Genomic DNA, 22,914 nt, shown 5'->3' with positions numbered 1-22,914 from the left:
CATGACAAGCCTTCATAGAAAATAATTTAGATTTATATTTTAGAATATTAAAGTGGCTCATTTGGTAATAACTTCTGCACCAATGAGTGGTGAAGTTAAAACTTCCGTTAGCTCTCAGGTATTGGGTGTTCACAGATTTAAAAGACAAAAAAACAGTCAGCCAGTAGCTGTGAGAGGAGATGGAAACACATTTACAGAATAAGTTCTGACATAGCAATGCTCCTTTACACTGGTGGGTCTGTGCCTAACGAAAGTCTGACGAATTTCTGAGGTTCAAACATCCAGCTCAGAAGGAAGGAAACACTCTACCTTTCTACACTCTACTGGTCTAATATGTGACTCATGTCATATTGCAACCTTTACATCTTGTTTAATACAGCCATACATAGTGTCAACGTTTGACACTTTGCACAGCCTGGTTGATTTGCTCCAACCAGTAGATTTAAACATGCCTAATTAGCATTTTCTCTTTTTCTCTCTTTTGCAGCATTTAAAGGTTTCAGTTAACAATTGGATGGAAGCATAACTAATGAAGCATACAATCAGTTGATTGCGGTCAACAGTTTCTCAATGCAGCCCTACTATAAATTATATTTGTAAACCTAAGAATAAAAACACAACAAAATTTTAGCATATTCCCTCCTTTTCACTCTTCTGACAAACTTCCGGTCCTCATAGCAGGTCATAAACATACATCCATCCTGAAGTCACACTTGTAGAAGTGACACACAGTCCAGCATTTGGGTCACAGGCGAAACTGGGAGGAAATGGATTCTTTTGATTTTGAAGCTACTGTTTAAAAAGAAATACCATAAAGGCAAGGGGTAAGGAAGAGGTTTTTCTGGAAGAAGTTAGTCCTGGAACAACAAAATCACTGGTGGCAGATGGACTTTTAAAATTCACTGAGCTTATTTTTAATTGATTTGGTTTCTGTATGGAGTAAAAACCATTTTACCTCCTAATCTAATTTAAGATCAAGAAGGTTGTGGACTGGTGGCTGAGTCCAAGGTTCTCTGTGGATTTACTGCCACGCAATCGCAGGACAACAAAGGTCCTGCTGTACTTTTCTGTTTATAAGCATCCTGTTTTATAATGGGAATGAATCAGGATGAGAAGATCTCAACATAATTTTGAATATAATGGTATCACAGCTAACACCGAAACTAAAAACTAATCTAATTGCTTATTAAATCTGTTTCCCTACATTTATAACAGAAAGGCAACAATTGATTATATTGTTTATAAAATAAAAATAATGGGATTCATAATGTATCCTAGTTTAAATTTAGTACAAGACAATTGTTATCTTAGATGTATTTTGCTTGTCTTTATGTTAGAAATTGCTCACTTTCTTTGCATCATTTTCCATAGAAGAAAATGTAAAAATGTATCTATGCTTTTTTCTGGCAGAGGTTTTTTTTTGTTTGTTTGTTTTTTTTTTTTTAGCAGCTCTAAATGAATTTTATTTAACTGGACAGAATGTGCAAATTGCTCTTTGGATTGTAAAGGTTGCAGACCTTTACCTTAATGTTCCCAAAACAGGAGACTTCAGAGGTAGTGATTAATGCTACTGTTATATATTGCTTGGCAAAAATAAAATGAAAGAAAAACATCTCACATAGCTTCACACAAAAAACATTCTGCATGGGTGGAGGAATGCTGTAATCCTTGACTATATGTATGTTGAACTGAAATTTTATCTGGTACTTTATGAATCCCACCGTTTGTGATTAACACCACTCTGTAGGTGTTGTACAGATAAAAAAAAAAAAAAAAACTTTAGTGTAGTGAGAGTGCACAACAGACTTATTATTCTTAAGGTTTTCTAAATTTGTATTTTAAAATGTCATTATTTGTAGTTTATATCTGTAGTAATGGGGTTTTCCTCCTTTTTTCCTTGCAGGTTTGTGAAAAAAGCACCCATGTTCCTTGACCGGAACTTCAAACAACACACAAAAATCAAAAACTACCTGCCTCCATTTGGCATCAAAACTCAAGGTAAAATATTTTTCTCTCTTCCATTCATGTTGATATTCACTGTACTGAAAGCTTCTTACACTTTCACTTTTGTTATAGAATGTTCGATGCTCCTGACTCAAAAACAGCATTGTTTTTTCAGTTTAAATAAGTTTAGTTCTGCCTTCTTTTGTTGACTTGCACATTTAGCAGGAAATGTTTTGCTGTCATGGTTTCAAGCCTTGTCCTAAGATGTGTTAAAAATGAAATGCATTCCTGGTAACCCACCTGTACATTTTTCCATGGTTTTGTGATCATCAGACCATAATGACAGCAGAGTGCTTATACATTCCGTTGATTGGTTTATTGATGGACTGTTAGAAATGCCAGGTCTTTTTAAAACAAGAAGTTACCTCAATGTCACACGCTCAGTTATTGTTTGACTTTTGGGTCTGTTCCAGTGACTGGCTTCTTTTGGATCTGAACAGAAGTCACAATAAAAAGCACATTTTTCGTCTAGTCAGTAAGTCAGAAAATGTCTTATCAGAGCTTGTATCAACAGAGAGCGATTCAAACATAAAGGCTCTTAATTTGAGCAAGTTTCCACATTCATCACGGCACAGTGAGCTGCTGGCAGAGGGGATGACCCTGAATGCACAGTGGTTTTGAGGAGATGTTTGACTGTTGTCTGGTCAGTGTGGTCTGCCAAAAGCCTCAACACAATGTTGATGACTATGGACACTTTGAAAAGACCTTCTTACAGCTTTTTTCACTCATGCCTTTTTATGGCCACACTGCCAGATTTATGGTGTATGTAACGTTCCTGTTGACACATTCCCCCACCTGAACTGTGGATCTCTGCAACTCCTCCAGAATTACCATCGGCTTAATGTTTGCAGTTGTTCCGAACAGAGCTCTGTGAAATCTCAGGATATTGTTTAATAATCTAACCCTGCTTGGTCTATCGTGTAAAATTCAAATCAAATACACCAATGCTCGTTGTTAAAGCAGTAAAATGTTACATAATTTAAGAGAAATGGATACTACAAGACATAACTTATCAAAAGGATAAAAGAATAAAAATACTTCAGCTGCAGTATTTTTGATGGATATAGGAAGTGAGAGAAGGGAATATTGAACAGAGCTGTGATTGTGTTTCCATGTTGTTTTTGCGAGTATAGTCATGGCTGCTACTTGATCTAGCCAAGCTAAACTGTGTGTGGAAGCAGGCAGCACACCTAGCTGCAGCTCATAGGCAGCTCTATTTACAAAAGTTGGAAATTGCTAGCTTAGAACTCGACCCATACTGTCCCTCCTGGCATGTTTGTTGATTTGGCCAAATCACAGACTTGGCCTGAATTCATGTCACATTATTTTAAACCACCGTCACAAATGTTATTTCCCCTTAAACCAGAACAAACCTAAAACCCAGTTTTAACTATAGTTTTTTTTTTTTTTTTTTGTACATGGTGGTGGGGAATCTTTACCATTGTTGCCAATGATTGGATGTGTACCTTTTCCATAATGCAGTGTTTGATAGCATCATGCTAATCTTACTCATGAAGTATACTCTTACTCTTCTTGCCTTGTAAACATTTGCTGCAAATCCACAAGTGCACAGCATGCTGCTGGGCTGCTCTCCATCTGTCCTCTTTGCTCATCAGATGGTTTACAATAAAATAAGTTTGGTTTGCCTCCTTGTCTGTGCTGCTAATCAGCAGCATCCTATGGCAATTTTTACTTTAAAATCAACATAATAAAGACAATATTAAGTCACCAGCTGTGTGTTTTTTGACTAACTTTAACACACGCATAAGTTGTTTTGATGTCAGTCATGGTGGAGTGAGGCGCTTTCTGAAGAGCGTGTTGTCACATTGCAAACACTCAGTTGGTGTTGCCATCTATTTTAAATAAACAGTGGGACCCTGTTATCCACTTGAGCTGTAAAATTTAAGCTAGTTACTGACAAACCATGGTGCTTATATTGCAAGTTATCATACCATGAAAATTTCATAGCACCTACTTCTGCTATCATTATCAAGCTTCATTGAGCATAGTCGTTAAGTAGCAGACAGTGTAGGTGTCATCTTGTCTTGTTAGCTACTGCCACATCAGTTTGGCTCCTTCCGGACACAATTCTTACATCAGTCGATGTCTAATCTTTTTTCCCCTCAGCAGAGTCCACAGCAGGCTTCCGTTTGTCAGAACTTTTTTAGGCAGTATTTTCAGGATAATTACTTTAGCTGGCAAGTTGCTGTTCTCCAACATCCTAGCTGTAATGCTTTAGCCTGAAGAGATCGTTTTTGCACGTTGATCTTAATACACTGCACCACTTCAGATATCTTGCCAGTAGACACCACCATGGGAACTGAGAAGATAACATTAATCTCTTTCACATGTTTCCAATACTTTCTTGCAGAAGGCACCATGAATGTTACCTTTGTGCTCAGGCGAGTTCTTTGCTGTCACTTGAACACTGAAATACACACATTCTTACACACAGCTATTATGAAAAGAGCACTCCCTGTGTGAGTGTTACACCTGGTTTCTGTTTTCTCCACGGACTGTGATGGCAGTGGCTTTTCCCTTTGAGTTGTACTCATGTGGAGAGATGATACGTGTGGATCTTGAATAGAACGCCACAAAGGATTCCAAATTGAGAACATGGAGTGGTGATGGTGGGCGGGAGTTTATTTTTACTACTTATTGTGCCAAGAGGTATCTTTGCCACACGTTCGACGCAGCCTGAGAACAGATTTTCTGTTACAGTGATTTAGGTTCATTTTAAATTGTATCCAATTTTTTAAATTTGTCCTCCTTTGGGAAAGGTTTCACTTACCAAATATCCAGCATCATGACTTTTTTTATGTTGATAAGCTGTTGTGGTGCAAGGCTTAATTTTTTTTAATTTTAATTAAATTCTTTTAATTTTAATTAATTTTTTTTAATTTCCTATAAAAATCTAAAAGCGTAACCGTTCCATTTTGCAAACAAAATGCTGTATCAATATCACTGTCACATGACCAAGCAGAGGTCACACAACCATCCTGCTCCAGAAACATGAACGACAAGGTGAAGATGAACATGGGTTGTTAATGTCAGTCCAGTCTTGCTTATCAGACCAATACTCATATTGAAAAAATGACTAACATTGGCCAATGCCATGTTAGTGCTCATATGCTGTGCATCCCTAATTGACAGTTCTGTTAAAAATATAGAAAAATGTATTACAGACTAAAAATTATTCACTGAGGGTAAAGTCAGCAACAAAAATATTACTAGTGTTACCATGTTTAGTATATCACATTTGACCAGTCCTAGTCAAATGATGTTCCAGAAAAATGTATTCAGACACAAAGGAAGTCCTACCTCTGTTCATCTGGAGTATTGATGCTTTTAACGTTCAATCAAGAATGAATTCAGAACATTCCTGATTGTTTTGGAAGTACGTATTAGAGCAATAAGAAATCACTTGCCTTCAGTGCTGGTAAACAATGAATTCTGAAAAGCTAGCAACAAGTTGACAAATATTATTAACCACAGAATGTTTTATCATTGTTATCACAAATAATTATAGTACGCTGGCATAAAAGCCACTTCAAAAGACCTTAAAGGGTTAGTGATCTGAGGTTCTGTGAAGTCATTATTGGTAATAGTTTCCTTACAGGTAAATAGTAGTGAGTGTCACTCAGCTTGTTGAAAATGTAAACAGTCAGACAAACAGCACCTACGTATTTAGTTGGTTTCAGAAATTTAAAAAAGTCAAACTACAAAATTTCGGTTTTAGTGTGATATAATGTTAGTGGATATGACGAGGTTACGGTTTACCAACAGAAAAAAAAATGTCTTTATTTTCAGCCAAACAGTATTGTTGTTTCTATGTGAAGTTGCCTTGGTTGAGTCTACCATTTGTGTCAGTGCAATTATTACCCACCATTCAATCATCAACAAATGGAACCTTCTTTATATTGTTTAGGACACTCTTTCTAACCATGTCTGTTATTTAAAGCTTCTAGAGTCCTTCTGTTTTACTGTCGAAGAGTTTTTTGTTTTTTTTTCCCAATCTGAGACCAACGTCTGGACCAGCAGCCATTCGTCTTTGACTCCATCTTGAGACATGCTTGTCTGAAATGTTTAGCTCATACATAAAACAATTAGCCTCTTTGTTGTTGTCTGGAGCAGAGTGTGGCCCTCTATGATTTTTCACTCTTAGGCCCGCCTGGATCCAGGTGTGGTCCTCTTCTTTGTGTTGATGCTGCTTGGGGTGATGCTTGACGGCAGACATCGACACCACATCCAAACAGCAAGCTGTGGCTCAGCAGGTTAATCAAGAGGACCTTCGGTTGTGGTGGAGGGGCTGTAATGTCCTACAAACAGCCTTCAGGCTCCTCCCTCTGCCTCTTACAGCCACCTCTATTGTTTGGCTCCTCTCTTTAGACTGTGTCATTCAGGGTCATCGAAATATGCGGTGCAAAAATAATCCAATGTAAATTTGTTGAATTTTTTTTTTAAATTTTTGTCTTTTGGGTGGAAGAATAGATTGATTATGAGCAGAAGTTGAATCAGTCGGCCTTCTTTAGTAACTGGAAGTTTATTATGAGTAGCCAGCCTTTACTAATTTTTTTTTTATACTATATTATTTTATATTATCGATTCAATTTTAATACCAGACAGATTATTAGAGTGGGCTTAAGATGTAATTTTCATATGAGGGAGGTATTTCGTTAAGGGAAAAATGCTGTTCAAACCAATTTCCACTCTTTCTTTATATAATTATTTTCATTTGGCCACAATGGAAGGTTTTTGAGCAAAATTTAAGCCTGGTTTTTGAATAGGCCATTTCAAGTCTTACTTTTTTATTATTATTTTGAGTCCTTCAGACCTGTACTTACTGGTTAACTTTGAATCAGTAGTTATGTTTTCATCCAATTGTCATGTCTCAAAAACAGAAAATTAGGATTAAGCACATTTCCATGTTCTGCTTTGGAGCGAATCAACCAGGCTGTGCAAAGCAGGGTTTTGTTAGATGTCGATGTGATGTTTGGCATTGCTGTAAAAAACAGGAAGTAGTAGAAGTGGTTGCAAACCAGCATGGACCATACATCTCAGAAAAATGGTGAGAGGTTTTCAGGAATGCGTTATTCTGTAATGTCAACTATGTTACATTATGTCCGGAGAAACAGCTGATCAGTTGTATGAGGTTAAATGTTTGCTACATCACAACTTATTCAGCAAATGTATTTCTATATCCACTTTAGCAAATCAACGCTATTCCGGAAAAGCCAAAAAACTCCTCAACTGAACGTGAAAACTGTTTTCCGAAACTGAAGAAGTTATTTTGAATTTTGCTGTTTCCTTCAACCTTTTTTAGTGCGATTCACACAGAGCCAAGTTGGTGTGGATTGCTTTTTACTTTAATATAATTATCATTATGGGATTTTTAGTCTGGTTGAATTTAAATAGTTTTGAGCTAAAACATTGAAGTGTGCCAGATGACAAACATCTGCATCTTTTCACAGCATCTGTTGAGTTTATCTGTAATGGAATCTGCACTCTGAATTGTTGTGGAAGATGAATTGTAGACTAGACGACCCTAAAAATACAGGCCCTGAAGAATTAAATAACTATCTAATCCTGGAAGCATGACCCCAGCAGAATGTCTTGTTGAACATGACAGCTATGTGTGCTATGGCCAAACATCCTCCTTCCTCAGAGCCTCGCATGGAGACGAGCTCACCATCACAGGCTGAACCTGGAGAATGTTCTTGTTTAAAAGCAGCATTCCTCCCTTTTATAGGGAGGTCTTACATACACACACATTCCAGCCTAAAGCATTCATGTGTGCTTTGTTCAGGTTTATTCCTCTTTAGAATTTCTATACCTTACTGATTGTTGATTGGACCAGTAACAGGATGAATGGAATGAAGTGTCCTCTCCTCTAGTCTTTAGGACCATGTGGTTCGAGATATCGCCATGATTTTGATCCTCCTTGGCATGTTCTCATCTGTTAAAGGAGTCATTTTCACACTTTTTAAACATTTCATCATCTTGATTTTAGAACATCTGCTTATCTTTTATGTTAAACTAAGATGCTCCATGTACTGCACTGAGCAAAAGATTTATTTCTTGTCTCTAAATGTGCATTGCATGAGTTGAGGAGTTTAACACTAATGTAGTTGGTTCATTTATCTCTCAAAGATATGTATTTATATACAAACTGAACTGGATAAAAACATACCTAATGTATTTTTAGCTCATATGTTCTTGTTTGAATTCCTAAAATGTTTCTTTTGCAGTGTAGGAAAGTTCTCCGTGTCTCCATGTCATTGACTTTTTCTGTCCTTGTTTTGCAGAGAGAATAATCGACAACATTTTAACTGAAACAAAAAGTTTTGGACTCGGCGAGGACCTCGACAGGTACTCACTCGTACCCGCATTACCATCATGTGTGGACTTTTCTCTGAGTTACTGACTTCTGCTTCTTTCCTAACAGTCTCAGCTGTAAAAGATGCATCATAGTGGGAAACGGGGGGATCCTGTACAATAAGTCTTTGGGCTCCCGTATAGATGAATATGATGTTGTTGTGAGGTAAGACGAAGCACGTATTAACAAGGGTAGAAAAAAATTAGCACCGTTTTTTTGTTTCCAGTTGCAGTAATCGTCATTTGTCCCTCAACAGCTCTTAAAGTTGGGTTGATGTAACATAAGAGTGCTGGGATTAGTATTTGAAGGATTAAGGAAAAATGCAGAAGTACTGACTGGGAAAGCTAGCTCCAATACTTTGACTGGTCTTGTTAGAGCAACTGCTAAATAAAAATATATTTAAATTAACCATCAGCAAGTGTGACCACTTTTATGAAAGCAGGGGTCTTGCAGACTGGTGATCTGGCTTTAGCTGTGAGTTATCACACCAAAGTGTAAAGAGAAGCAACTAGGGGCAGTTATTACAGATTTCTGGCCGATAACCAATCTTTAAAAAGCATGAACTGCCAGTCCAGGTGTGTTATTTTGTGTGTGTGTGTTTTGGGTTTTTTTTGTCTGTAATGTTGCTAAATATAGCGACAGTATGACAGAGTTGGCAATATCGGGCTGCCTATTGTTAGCCGCACCGATGTAGCCATGACCTGTTGGGTGGGTCTGTCAGTCAGCCCTCTCACTGCAGAGACAGAGGGAACAGGGACTGGATTTCAGACCTTTGCGGAGGTAGATGAGACCGGTGGAAAAGATCAATTTCACATGTCAGTATCTGCCAATCACCCAAACTTAAGGAATTTGGGGCCAGTTTATTGGTGGACCCCTAGAAACAACTGTTTCTGTCCAGTGATCTGAAAAGATCTAAAAGACCATTTTCAAACGCTAAAGAGTATTCACAACTTGGACAGTTAAGTTTGGACAGTTTACAAAAACCCAAGAGCCTCATGTCACTGTGCAAACCTCAGCCAGCATAGTAAATATTAAAGTGCATTAATATCATTAGAAAACTGAACAAATGTGACTTATTTCAGGGTTCCCGAAAATATTTTTATCAATATAACGTAACATGATGGTTTAGGTTAATTGTTCTTCAGCATCACACAAGTCTAGATGTTTGGATGCAATAAAACATGTTTTTTGTGGAGAGATCTGAATTAGGTAAAAGAGTCCAATCATGTATTACCAATGGTTAAGCACAGTGGTGGATGGGTGATCATTTCTGGTTGTTTTACAGTCACCGAGTGAAGCACAGACTCCTCTGTATTCCAAAGCTCTGTCATCAACAGAACAATGATCCCAAACAGCAGCAAACCACCAATCAAATGGCTTCATTAGCCCCGCCTTCAGTCTTAACGAACTGCATTATTGAACTTTTAAAGAGAGAAACAAATGTCTGTAAACATCAACATAAAGAAACATTTTAAAGAAAAGTAAGCCAATAATTCACCACAACATAAGACTGCCAAAACAGTTTATATTCTTTTTGCATACAGTTTTACTTCCTTGGCTTTTTGCACCCAGCTTCTATTCACTAGATATTTGTGTGATACATTGAGTCCAGCACTTTGTTTCAAAGCACTTTACAAATAAAATTATTATTATTAACTTGTTGAGTTTGCATTTTTCATAACTAGTGACTGGAAGAATTTTATGATTTTGGTTTGAAACGTGAAGAAAGTATGGGAATATTTGTTAATATTGTGCATAAAAATATGGAGTCAAGGAGTATAAAGCTATTGGTTCATGAAAAAAAATAGTCCTATGAATGACTGACCTATGTGGTGGTAAGGTCATGTGATTAAAAAAGTTATTTTTCCTCAGTTTTGAGAATTTTGAATTAAGTCAGAATATTTCAGTTTAGCTATGCTTTCTCTTTTCACTTGAATGAAGCCTCAACAGCAGGCACAGATTTTTAAACAGCTTTTCTTCTAAATGTGTGATATTCTGTGTAAAACTTAATGAACTGTCATAAATTTAGCACATGCACCAATGAATAGGCTCAGATTTCCTTAGTTCTGGGTGATCGGCCAATACTCAACAATCTTATCCACTGATCTCATCTCCCTCCATAAATGTCTGATAATCAGAGCCACTGTTCCCTTTTGCTCAGACCTGCCCACCAGGTCACTTCTGAAGTATATAAAATAAAATCAGACAGGTCAGACTTTTTACAAAATCGTGACCAGCCAAACTGCAATCGGTGTACCCCTAATTTCTACTGTGGGTATCTGTGATAATGTGAGTTTTTCTGACACCATCTAACTCAGACTTGGAGTTCTCCTCACATAACGCTCAGAATGTGAGTTTATTAATTCAGTAAGACAGATTGTTGTCTTGGACGTCTTGAGAGTAACATTCAACAGTGTCCAGATTCCCTTACTAGTAAATAGTTGAGCTGTAAATAAAGAGTTAATGCATATTGGACTCACTCATGCTCTGCTTTTGTTGACAGGTTAAATGGAGCCCCAGTAGCTGATTACAAAAGAGATGTAGGGACCAAAACCACATTGAGGATTACCTACCCAGAGGGAGCAATCCAGAAATCTGAACAGTATGAAGGCGACTCACTCTTCGTCTTTTCTGCATTTAAACCAATTGATTTTAAGTGGCTGAAAAACATGGTCTTCAAGGAAAAACTGGTAAGCAGAACGCCATGTTCTTCTTGAACTAAAATGCCAAATGCTGTGCTGCTTTGAATCTTTTTTTGAGCTTAGGAAAAAAACAGATATGTAGACATATATAAAGTAAGTGTGTCCGCAAATCCTTTAAAAAGTCTAAAAAAAAATCTTAAATTAAAAAAGTAAGTTGGCCTTTAACATGTTAATCACAAGTCTTAAAGAACTTTTTAATCTTAATATTTTTTTTCACTCTCTGGACTTTCTTGTCATGCAAAGACTTGAGTCGCACTCAGACATCTTCATTGCGTTTTGTGACCTGAGTCACTTGAGGTTAACTAGTTAGCTAGTTAGTACCCTAGCTAGTTAGCTAGCTTTTTTGCATCTGTTATGGGTAAGTGCGAAATTTTTGGCAGTTGGCCTGATGGAGTTTGTACATTTCTGTGGAGATATGGGTCTTGGATTCCATTCATAATGGTCTTATGCTTTAATTGGTTGTGGATATATAAACAAAGAAAACATGACGTCGGTGTTCATAAAACTGTATAAATCTTCAGTTTTCTGGTCCATTTCACCAACCAAGTTTTTTGATTGAAGAGTGTTGAATGAAGATGAGAATTGATGACACGGCACTGAAGTGAAATGCTGATGTCCTTCTCTTTATGACTGTGGGGAGCTGGAATGTTTTATAAGCATTAACCCCTCAGTTTAATTCCAAAGACTTTCATGTCACATAACTGAGAGCAAACTGGCTGGATTTTATCACTGTAAATTGTGTTGAGCACAGATATTCTTAGGAGACATTGGGTTCTTTATATTGTGATAAATAATTCTATTTTTTCTTTACCCTTGTGGATTGCTGATGCTCCAGCTCTATTGAGTCAGATCACATTAAGTCCACTCAGCACCCAAGAAAAAAGACTTTACTGAGGAAAAACCTACAACAGCTCCTGTACTGAAGGTTTTCACCAAAAATAAAGCTGTTATGCATTTTATCCTGTTATCTATTCATTACAAGCAATGAATACATGCAAGTTTGCATGTACATTATTGCGTACTTTTCAATTAATTTAATTTTTAGTTGTGATAGTGCAACAAAAAACACAGAAGAGACAAAAACCTACAATCAGAAATGTCTATTTCAATCAGTTACTAGTAAAGTTTCCCACTGCAGACTTACTGCTCAATTAACCACTTTTGCACATTTGGTAGCTTAGAGGAACGGTTGAAATTTAACTACAAGAGGAGTTAAATTTCTCTGACCTGGATTTAATTGACCAGAATTTTTCAAAGTAGGATTGTTCTTTCTAATCAGAAAGCAAAAAGTTGGAAAAGAAATCCACACAGCTGGGACTTTCACAGATAGACCAGCTGATTTCTCAGACTAAAACAAAATGAGAATGAATAAGAAAAAGGAGGTTAGAACCAGAAATTAATAACATTCTTATTGGATGGACATCAAAGAAAAAGCCAGTCTGCATAATAGTGTGACTCTGGATTAAAGGACAGGAGAAAGGCAAAGATAGAGAGGATAATAGCTGGGAAAAAGCAAATAAGTTGAAGGTAAGCGAATTGGTGGAAAATGGCTTACTTGGCTGGCTGATGGCCTCTCCAGCCTTTGATAGGGCCCAGATTTTCTGGCTTGTCAGTGGGAGAGGGCAGTGGAAATGGCTGCTCCGGATAATTGATCTGGCCTCTGGCGTCAGCCTCAATCTCCTTTGAACTGCAGAGGAAGGAAGAATGTCTCTGGTGGGTTAATAATCAGGGGCAGTCTGCAAAAAACAAAAAAAAAGGAAAAAGAAAATCCTTAAGCAAATGTTTTCTCTTTAAGTCAAGATGAAGGTGTCATTCTTGTACAGTTGGAAATGAATAACCAATTTACCTTTTTGATTTGACTAGAAAAAGGTCTGTTTTATTTGTCTTGGGACAGACTCAACTATTGCACCACAGTTTATACTTCAAGGTCTGTCATCAGTGTGTGGATGATTCATTATGGTAGAAATTATAATCACCATTACTCTGATCAGCATTGGAATCAGGATTATTAAAACAATTACTCATTGGGTTATAAAAACAAAGAAAAAATGTAATGGCTGTGACCATAAATTTCTTCTCGATTGCTTTTTGTTGAATCATGTCTTAAAATAGCTCCATTCCCTTAAAATAAATATATCTGTATTTATTAGAAGTACCTTTGAAAAGTGGCTCAGTTTATAATAAATATATACAAGTATTGCATTTCAACCATCTATGAAAACTAAAACACAACTTGACCAGAAATGACAAACATCAAAACATATTCAGTTACAAAGAAATTAAAAGTTTTAAATTTTGAACTAAGTTAACTGCAGGGTGTGTACTTAATGAAATTTTAATCAAAAAACGTATATTGACAAAATGAACAAATTCAACAGCTCTTTCCTTCAGAATTATTTCAGAAGTATAAATACTCGTATAAGTTCCACAACCAGTTTTCCAGTGTTTCAGAAAGCCCGGCTCATTGATGGAACTTCTTTAGAAATGTAAACTGTGGATACTGACATTAGCGTTAGCAAATCAAAATGCTGTGCTGCTGCTTCATGTTTAGCATTGAGATGCTATTTTAGGCTTGAATGGTTTCACTGATATGCTAACTCCTTTTAGCACAACTTCAACACAACAATAGTCTTTTCCATCGTCCCATCAGTTTGATATTGAAGCAAAAATTAACCCTGATTGGGCCAAGAGAAGTGGCTTTATTGTCCATTGTTGTTCACGTGCGTCAGATTTACCGAAAACTAGTGAATTCAACGCACCTAGCCAGAACCTTTTTGTTTGTGGAAAGAAAATACAACTAATTCTGTTCAAAAATTTTAATTGTTACATTTCATCTAATTAATTAATCAAAATTAAGGCATTAAAGTCCTGACTCTTAAAAAATGCATTATGGGAAAAGTAAATTGTCACAATGCCAGTTTTTAGCTAGTTCTAGTTTGGATTTGATCAATCTTCTGTCAGCCAAAGTACCAAATCTCTGGGGAGAACATTTTTTGTCTCCCCAGAGACAAAAAATGTTGCATAAAAATAATTATTGCATAATTATTTTTATGAAATAATCATAAAACTGATTATTGCAGAAGCATTAATCATTTTTCAAGTCAAATAAAAACAAATCAGACCTTCTGTTTACATGTTTTGCAGTAGCATGAACATAACCACCCAGGAATCTGCAACTAAGGCAGAAATGATTGTGTTTCCATGGCGACACAGTGTTTATCTATGGATTTTCGGTCTTGGCAAAAACATGAAAGGTGCTGCTGTATCCTGTCTTCATTGTAGCTGACTTAGTATAATCAAATCAAAGTGCAGTGGAAATTTAAAGAGGTAGTTATCTGTCTAAAGGTTTCTTCTGGGAAATGTTCCAATAATAATGACTCGTAAATACTTTATTTACTTTATTTTTGTGCTTCTTTCTTTCATTAAATATTAAACAGGAGGCTGAAGTTTAGGATACAGAGCAGGAAATCCTCATCAAGTCACAAAAAGCTTCTCTCCTTGTTTTTCCATTATGTAGATCCTGAGGGGAAACACAGTGTCCGTGTGGACAGTTGTCCATCTCTAATCGGTGTAGTTGGAAGTTTTTCTTTGTGTAACCTGTACATTTACAGTTGGAAGGGATGCTAAAACTTCTTCACTTGTTTTACAATGGAGAGGATTTCCTATTTTATTGGTTCGAGCCAATATTAATTTTTCCATCTGTGGAAGCTTTGGGTTGCAAAGTCGTGCTGTCTGAAGTGACTCAGGCAGCCACTGGGACTTGACTTTTCTGCACTGTTATGGCTTTTTACATGCCTGGAGTGCAGGGTTGGAAGTCTGAGCTGAGTCCATTTAAGAGGGACAATTTCCCAATCTGCCATTTAGTGATCAGCATCCAGCTCTGTTGTGGACTGCGTACATAATCAGTGGTGTGGCATCTAAAGGCTTCCTGAATCCCTCATTACCGCGGCACTCAGTAATCATTCTACGACTCAGCTTCGTCACTCCTCCAAAGTCTAACCTGACGTTTGCAACAGCCTGCCTGATTGTGTCATTGGATGCTGTTTACACATGTCCTCACCATCTCCACACTCGTTGATACTGAAACTTTTTTTTCTCAGTGTCTTAATTTCAGGTTTTTTTTTTTTTTTTTTTTTTGCCTTGAATTCTCACAGGCAGTTAATGCACTTGCAACCACAGCTGTTTGTATATGCGGGGTTATTCTTAAACAGAACCAGCGAAGGATATACAGCTGGTTGTAAACACGGAGTTTGAAGGTGGAGGGTCAGTGTTCTCTCCCTGCTGTTTGTTTACAGGAGCTTTCCCTGCTCACTCCGGGGCCGAAAGATGAATGATGGATGCAGACAATTTGAGGAAGAGAGCACTTCTCCTTTAATAGAAATAAAGGCAGGGGTTCCTCCTCAGAGGTAGCTAAATGTTATAAAAGGACCAGGATTGTAAAAACATTTCCTTGGCAGTGTTGTAAAGAGAGTTTAGAAGAAATTACTGAAAAGTTGAACAAGGCATCACAAATTTCTTGATGAACTTTTGTTTTCTTAAATATTACAATCATAAACCTCTGGTGTACTATCCAGATTTTTAAAATTAATAAGCCTGACATTTCTGATCCAAAATGTTGACTATAAGTCTTGTCACCGAGACGCAGTGTAGGTGACTAGACAGATCTTTTTAAGAATAAACATCTGGTAAGCATCTCCAAAAAACATGGATACATGCAGTCGTAAATATTTACATACTTGTAAACAAAATTTTTAGCACAAAACAGCTGACTAACCACTTTTAAAAATAAAACTCTTGGCATTTGTAGTGAGCTTAAATTTCACAAGGTACACCAGGTACAGTTCGTGCTGATGGTTTTAGGATCAACATTTTACACATCATGATGGAGTTGCACCAGACAGTCTAACTGGATTGTGTGCTTTGCAGAAATAACAAAACCATTGGGCTACTCCCACAATTTGTCATTTTGACTTTTACATCATTGACATGTGTCATAATTCTGCACCAGAATAGGCAGATAAATCTGGACATAAACAATTGCTTAAAATTGTAGGTACAAAATATCGAAAGAAGTTTTGGCTGTGTGTGTAACTTATTAAGAGAACAATTATAGCCATTTTTACCAATAAAGGGAGATCATTTTTAGACAGGAGATTTTCCTAGTATTCAATTTCTTCAGTTGTACTGAGTTCCTCTAATTGGGTTCAGAGGTATGGTGTGAATTAAGTTTTTAAGGTTTGAGTTAGGGATATACTTGTAAAGGTCCAGATTATGGAAAATGTCTGGGTTAAGGCAGCAGCTAAAAACAATGGAAGTTGATACAAAATCTTTGAGCCAATAAAAAGTACAAAGATTTTTTTATGTGTGAATCTCGTCTTACTGCAGCTGGCTTTCTGGATGAAGTTGAAACATTGATGCAGTGTTCAACACACACACCTTGGCTGACATGGTGCCCATTTGTGCTCTTGGTTAAAATTTCTAATAAAATGAGGAAAAAAAAGATAAAATATTATAATCATAAAGTCTTACAGGGAAATTTAAAGATAAATGTAAATGTTTACTTGTATATGAAATAGAAATTTTGTTTTTAAATTTGGATATTTTTGTCATGTACCAAGCACGAATGAGCGGTAAATTTTTTTTCTCTTAAAATGTTTTTTTCAAATTTTAAATTGAAAACCATATGTTCTGTTTCATGATATAGTTGAAGTGAAGTTAACATCTTTTTTGTATTGTAATATATAACGTTTTTTGTTTAATTACAACAGTGGCCATATAACCAAAATATGGGCAGCTTACAACGGTTAAACGACCACGCAACAAAAAGGATTTGAGCCACAAATGGGAATTGATTTTTACCCATTTCCCAGAAAGCCATGCTGCACACAGAGGTCCTCAGGGTAACAATGTTGTGAAGTGTTTGCTGTGTTTTTACGCTCGCTGTCATGGGAGTGGGTTTCACACACCGGATAACCCAGAGAGAGGCAGGAACTGGGAAAGCACTGCGACCTCTGTGGAGTCAGAGGTCATGGTATGTGTCAAAAGACACTAGAGACAAATTGGTGAGTGTTTCAGATTCCAGGCGAACAAAAGACCAAAGATACTTGGAATTTCATCGCTCTTGATTTCACCAACTGTAATCCCTCCTGCTGTGCACCTGACCTTTTAACACCTTTCTGTTTGCCCTTTCAAATGATCTCTCTGTAATGATTTCTCTTCAGTAGAGCTCGTATGTGATGAAAAACTGCACCTTGTAAATCCAAATGCTCTCTGCGTACTCACCCCTAAAGACCTCCAGACAACCTTAATTGGGATTGTTCTAAGTTCTTTGCTGCTGTTTTGGTTTTTAAATTGCTTCAAGTCGGCCTTCCGGAATTCAGTCCTCCTCATTTAAGTCATCCACTTCATAAAAAGCCAACACAACCACATCCTCACCCAGTTGTTTACAGGATTGAAGAACCCAGTTAGAGCCAAACAGTTCGATAGTTGTCTAGGATGTGAGCACATCTGCCTCTCCAGATGTATTATCTAATTATTTTGGACAATTTTCAAAATTAGGCCATAACTTTAAAAGCGAACACATACCGTGCCTGGTTTGAAGACGGTTAAGCTCCCCTCCTCGAAGTCTGTTTACAGAGTAAGGCTTTAAAACCACCTGTAGGAACCAGCATATGTGAAGGAAAGCCTCCCTCCCTTATCTACAGTGTTTCAGCCCCGTTCATGGCTGCTGTAATTTTCCCTCAGCCCCAGAGGAGCCATATATTGAGCTATCTGTTTCATTTGACACGGAGGAACATTTTTGTTAAAACGGGAGTCGGGTTTCATTGGCTTGCGCCACAAAGAAATTTAAGCCGCAGTGAAACCTAACTACGTTTTAAGCTGTAAAAGCAAGGCTAGAAATTGTACAGTTTACTTATTTAGACATTTTACGTCTGTTTTGGAAAGCATGTATTTAATTTTATGCGACAGGAAAAGGATGCAAGGGATAATGGGCATGCCCAGCCTAATTTAGGAACTTCACCAACGTTGTAACTTTTGACATTTTCTTTTACATTTTTTTCCCCCCTCGTCACTCTTCCATTCAGGCTGGATCACTGTTTCCTTTGGTTTGGTTGCTGGTTTCGCTTCTCCTTGTAGGATTTTTACCTCACCCAAACTATTGTCTCCACTAATCCTTTGCTTTAAAGTCTTTATTTGATGGTTTCTGAAGCTTTGATTGTCCTCTAGCTTTGAGATTGCATGGCAGGTACGCTTGGCCTTTACAAAGCTACAGGTCTTGATGACAACACTGCTGTAGAGGAACTCGAGTGTTATTAGATACAGTTTGGCAAACACAGTAATGGCATGCTCACAGGTTTCTGGCTTATACAAACTATCTTTATTTGTGTAACTTTTCCTCTTTGAAGACTCCACCAATGTTAATGGATCATATGACTGTCACCGTTAAATGAAAATGAATAAGGATAATTAAAAGGACCCATCTTTAGATATCGCAAAACTTGTAAACAGCTTTATCCTGTAAATCCTCCGGCAATCCCTTTATTTCCAATAATTTAACACAGATAACAGTGAGCCTTTTCAAACCTGCTAAGAGAGCTTCAGTGCTCCTGAACAGAACATAAATTCCACTTGGTGAACATTTTATGGTATAGTTAATTCATTTTACTGTAGCAAGTGGTTTATTTGTTTGTTATGTTAGACTGTGCCATTGTTGATATCGTTGGATGACTGCATTTGACCAATGCTCACATTTTCTCACCTTCCTCAAAAAGTAGCCTGATTTGTCAAAGGGGATTTTTAGCAAAACACCACCTCTTTGTTGCCAAAAGACAATTTTAGGCACAAAAAAAAAAAAGACTTATTAGGAAAGTGACAATTTGAAGTTCCGTAATGCCGCGCTCATGGTGTGCAGCATGCTTTAATTACAGCAATGCAACTAATCAAGCTAGCGATGCTAACGAATCACCTTACTTAAGATTGTTTGTTGCCTTTTTTGGTAGATGCTTTCACACAGATAGGAGTGTTAATGTGGAATCCAGCCTTTCCTTTCTAGATGAGTCAATCTCCTTGAATTCTTTTGCTGAACTGAAGCTGTAAACCTTGGGATTCATTATTTGTTCATACAAAGATGTTTTCTTTGTTCTAAATTCTTGACTTGTAGTTGTCAAGCTGGAGAGCTAAATGTTCTTACAATCTTTCTACAGATGACACTCATTAAATCTAGGTTTAACGTTCTAAGCAGAAAACTATGTTGGTGTCACATTCTTGTGGGTAAAAAAACCTCAATGTGGGTTTATCCTCATGGCTTTCTTTTCAATTTAATCAGGATTAAATGCATCACATCACACACCTTGGTGATATACAGATATGGAAAAAACATTAGGATGTCCTATAAGTCGTTATTTTTCTAAAGTATTTTAACAATTAATTACTAGAATAAAGCTATACAAACTGACAGGTATATGTGAAATCGAAAGGAAATCTGCAATAGAATAAATGTGAGACTCTATGTTATAGGTTTCGACCCAGAGATGGAAGTACAGCAATAACTCATCAAACTAGCGATGCTGAAGTATCACCTTAATTCAGAAAAGGTTAAAGTTGATTGCTCCTTGGCCTGGCGAATTTGGCACTTTTACCAAGTGCCTAAGATTCCCATCCCTCATTGGCACTTGGCATTTTAAAGAAATCCCTCATATAGAACATGCATCAGTGGAGAGGCTAGGACTCTACCCAGATACCCCTACTCCCCTTCTCGTGTTCTCTCCACTCCTTTATCCAACATTTTTTATCACTTAAGAGAATTCACCAAACTCTCTCCATTTCCTCTAAATTGTCTGCCATGTTTTTTTACTCTAAAGTCTCATATGGTATTGGAGGGCTTTAGAGGGAGTTTCCGTCTGGAATCTGAGTGCTGCTGAGTGGAATCAGTGTGTGTGGTGTGTTGCTCCTGTTGTCTGGCCAGACACCACACACTGTACGACCAAAACTATTTTACCTGAGATTTATCGTCATGTGTCATTTGTCAGGTTATGAAAATGAACTAGTCATTAGAAATGACAGGGGCATTTACTACCTGTAATAGTTTTTAGTCATATTTTCATATACTAAAATATGGAGGCATGTTATATCAATTAATAGAAATATTGAGCATAATGTGATTCTAAATTAACTTTAATTCATGCAATTTGTCACATTCAGTTCAATTTTCTGAGCTGAATTTTCATTGTCATATGTAGAGCAATATTTTGATTTTTCTTTGTTTGTTTTTTAGCTAGTAGAACACAGAGGAAGACGGAAGTCTAGAAGTGACAGGGCAAAAAAATGGATGCAGGTGAGGAAGTTGCCAGGTGATCTGAGATGAGGCCATAAAATGATTGTCATGTCAGGAGATTTCACATGTTTCCACTCCGTTGTGTAATCCAGTAGTTAAATGTTCTTAAATGCAGTTATTCACTCACTGGTAGTGTACTGTTATGTTTTGGTTATTAGCTTGCTTTCTACTTTATGTGAAATTCAATAATTACATTTTCTTATGTTCAGAGTGCAAAGATAGTGATGAAGATGAAAAAAGGGAGAAAGTACAAGATTGTCAAAAATAAGGTGAGGAATAGAAGAGTGATGAGGTAAAAACACACTGTTGCCTGTGCGTGTGGAGTTATTGAGATCATAGGAGATTGTCAGTGTTCATTCAACCAGTGTCAGATCAACTGAGTACAAAAAAAGATCCTTTCAGAGTACGACATGTTTAACTGACTGGAATTATCAGTGGTAAGTCATACATATGTCACAGAAAAAAAATTAACAGGTAAGAGTTGAAGAAAATGGGTAAATTAAACTATTCTTCTGCAAACAGTTGCATGAAACGACCAATAGGTGGCAGTATGTGCGCCAACCGGTTCATTGACTATTACTCCTGCAGTGTCTGTCACCATAGAGATTCTGTAGCATCGATTCGAGAACACGGCTGATCATTTATCAACAGAAACGTCCTGAGTCAGTGGTCAATATGTACTGTAAATGTGCTAAAATTGTCCAGTCATTTTAAATTTTGTTGGGGGGATCTTGTATTGTAACTTAGGCTACATTCACACTGCAGGCTTTAATGCTCAATGAATTCTGAGTTGGAAAAATAAAGAAACTTGTCAAAAAAAAGAAATGCTCAGTGTTTGCATAAGTAAACACGGATGCTAACGGAGGGGAGGAGCTTATCTTAGGTTTTTAAAGTTGTCCAACACATTAACAACTTAATCCTCATTATGGTTCGCCATGTTTGTTTTTCTTCCCACTTGCACATATATCAGGATGCAGAATAGTAAACATTTGTCGCGTTTCAGTGATATTCAGGTTGGATGAATCCATCCTGGCTGTACAGACTCAGGTCACATTTGAAAAGTTCGTATATGTATTAGATTTAAAACACATGTCCAAGTGGCTTGGGTCACATAAAAATCTGATCTGTGTTGTTCAGACTGTCATGAAAAGAGCAAAAGAAAATCATATTTGGGTCACTTTCAGGCTGAAGTGGAAACGCAGCCTTGGAATGCATTTGAGTGTAATGTGTATTTCATGTTAAAGGGGAGTTTTGTGATGAATGGTCACTATTTTTTGACCTGACAACTGGCATTACTAGAAGGCAGAGTGTAGTAATTAAAGTGTTTATATATTTTTTCTAATGCAATGTTGTTTGAAAAAAATGTGTATTTTGTGGCCATGAACGATCTGTGGCTACCATCCAGTAGCTTGCCACCATCAGAATGTGAATGATTGATTCACTGAATGTAGTGTGAAGCACTTTGGGTTCCTCTGGACTTGATAAAGCACTATGCAAGTACAAACCATTTACGATTTTATACTCAGCTGAGTTTTTCACCACCCAAAAGTGTTGCAGCTACTGCAAGGGCATTGAATTCTGGCACCAATCAAGCTCAAATGGTGTTTTGACTGCAATCAACCTTCCATCTGGTGTTTTTACTTCCCTCGGTGGTGCAGATGTCTCTTTATACCTGAACACAGCAGTTCCATTAACACAGTACAGAGTCGTCTGTCGGTAGCAAAAACAGAGGAGCCTTGGTCACAATTTTAAATTGTCTCTTGTAGGGCTGAGCTGACTGCAGTTTTCTGGTTGATCGCTGATCACCGATCTTTAAAAATCCTGACCTGCCAATGCCAATATTGGACAATACCATTTTTTTTTGTCTGAAATGTCACTAAAAATGGCAAGAAAGTTGCCGAGTTGGTAACAATGAGATGACTGTTGTTAACTGCAACAGTTCATGGGTGGTTCAATCAGTCAAAACCTCTCTTACAGCAGAGCAGAAGAGGACAGTGGGTGATTTTTAGACCTTTGCTGAAGTAGATGAAAACAGTGAATAAGATCGGCTTCTCATGTAAGTATAGGCCAATCACCAATCTCCCAAAATTAAGGAAATCGGCACCAATACATCAGCTGGCCAATAAATCTGTGCACCCCTAATCTCTTATGTAAAAGAAGCAAATAACGTATTTTCCAGACTATAAGGCACACCTAAAAACCTTAAATTTTCTCAAAAATCAGCAGTGCGCCTTATAATCCGGTGCGCCTTATGTGTGCACTGAATTCCAAAATCTGTCCCTGACAGAGACGTAAAGTGTACAGTACGTATGCTGGCAGCGATAAACCAACCAGAGGACATTATGTAAAACATAAAGTACGTACGCCAGCAGCAATAAACCAATCAGAGAATTGTTGTCCGAGTTCTGCAGCATACACCTCCGGTAAAAACCGGATAGGTTTTTCCATGCATCACCATTGCGACTCCATGCACGCCCATCTCTCTGCTACTATGAAAA

General features: G+C 37.3%; 1 protein-coding gene across 5 annotated transcripts in view; it reads left to right on the top strand.

Annotated features, from left to right (window-relative positions):
- Positions 1–22,914, top strand: part of st3gal3b (ST3 beta-galactoside alpha-2,3-sialyltransferase 3b) — a 68,588-nt gene that overhangs the window by 31,038 nt on the left and 14,636 nt on the right. For 4 of the 5 annotated variants that reach the window (XM_015012260.2, XM_015012259.2, XM_088014961.1 and 1 more), the window contains 4 exons: positions 1,904–1,998; positions 8,310–8,373; positions 8,450–8,545; positions 10,884–11,070. In XM_015012260.2, the coding sequence (XP_014867746.1) occupies positions 1,904–1,998; positions 8,310–8,373; positions 8,450–8,545; positions 10,884–11,070 (442 nt within the window). Of the gene's footprint in view, positions 1–1,903; positions 1,999–8,309; positions 8,374–8,449; positions 8,546–10,883; positions 11,071–20,356; positions 20,417–20,625; positions 20,686–22,914 lie in introns of all 5 variants that reach the window. The other variant, XM_015012253.2, reaches the window with a different exon arrangement.

This window comes from Poecilia mexicana, unplaced genomic scaffold (genome assembly GCF_051168715.1).
Source record: "Poecilia mexicana isolate PSO_F unplaced genomic scaffold, ASM5116871v1 scaffold_17, whole genome shotgun sequence".
Taxonomy (NCBI): Eukaryota; Metazoa; Chordata; class Actinopteri; order Cyprinodontiformes; family Poeciliidae; genus Poecilia; species Poecilia mexicana.
The sequence above is the reverse complement of the archived record's forward strand: the minus strand, read 5'-3'. Positions and strand labels throughout refer to the sequence as shown.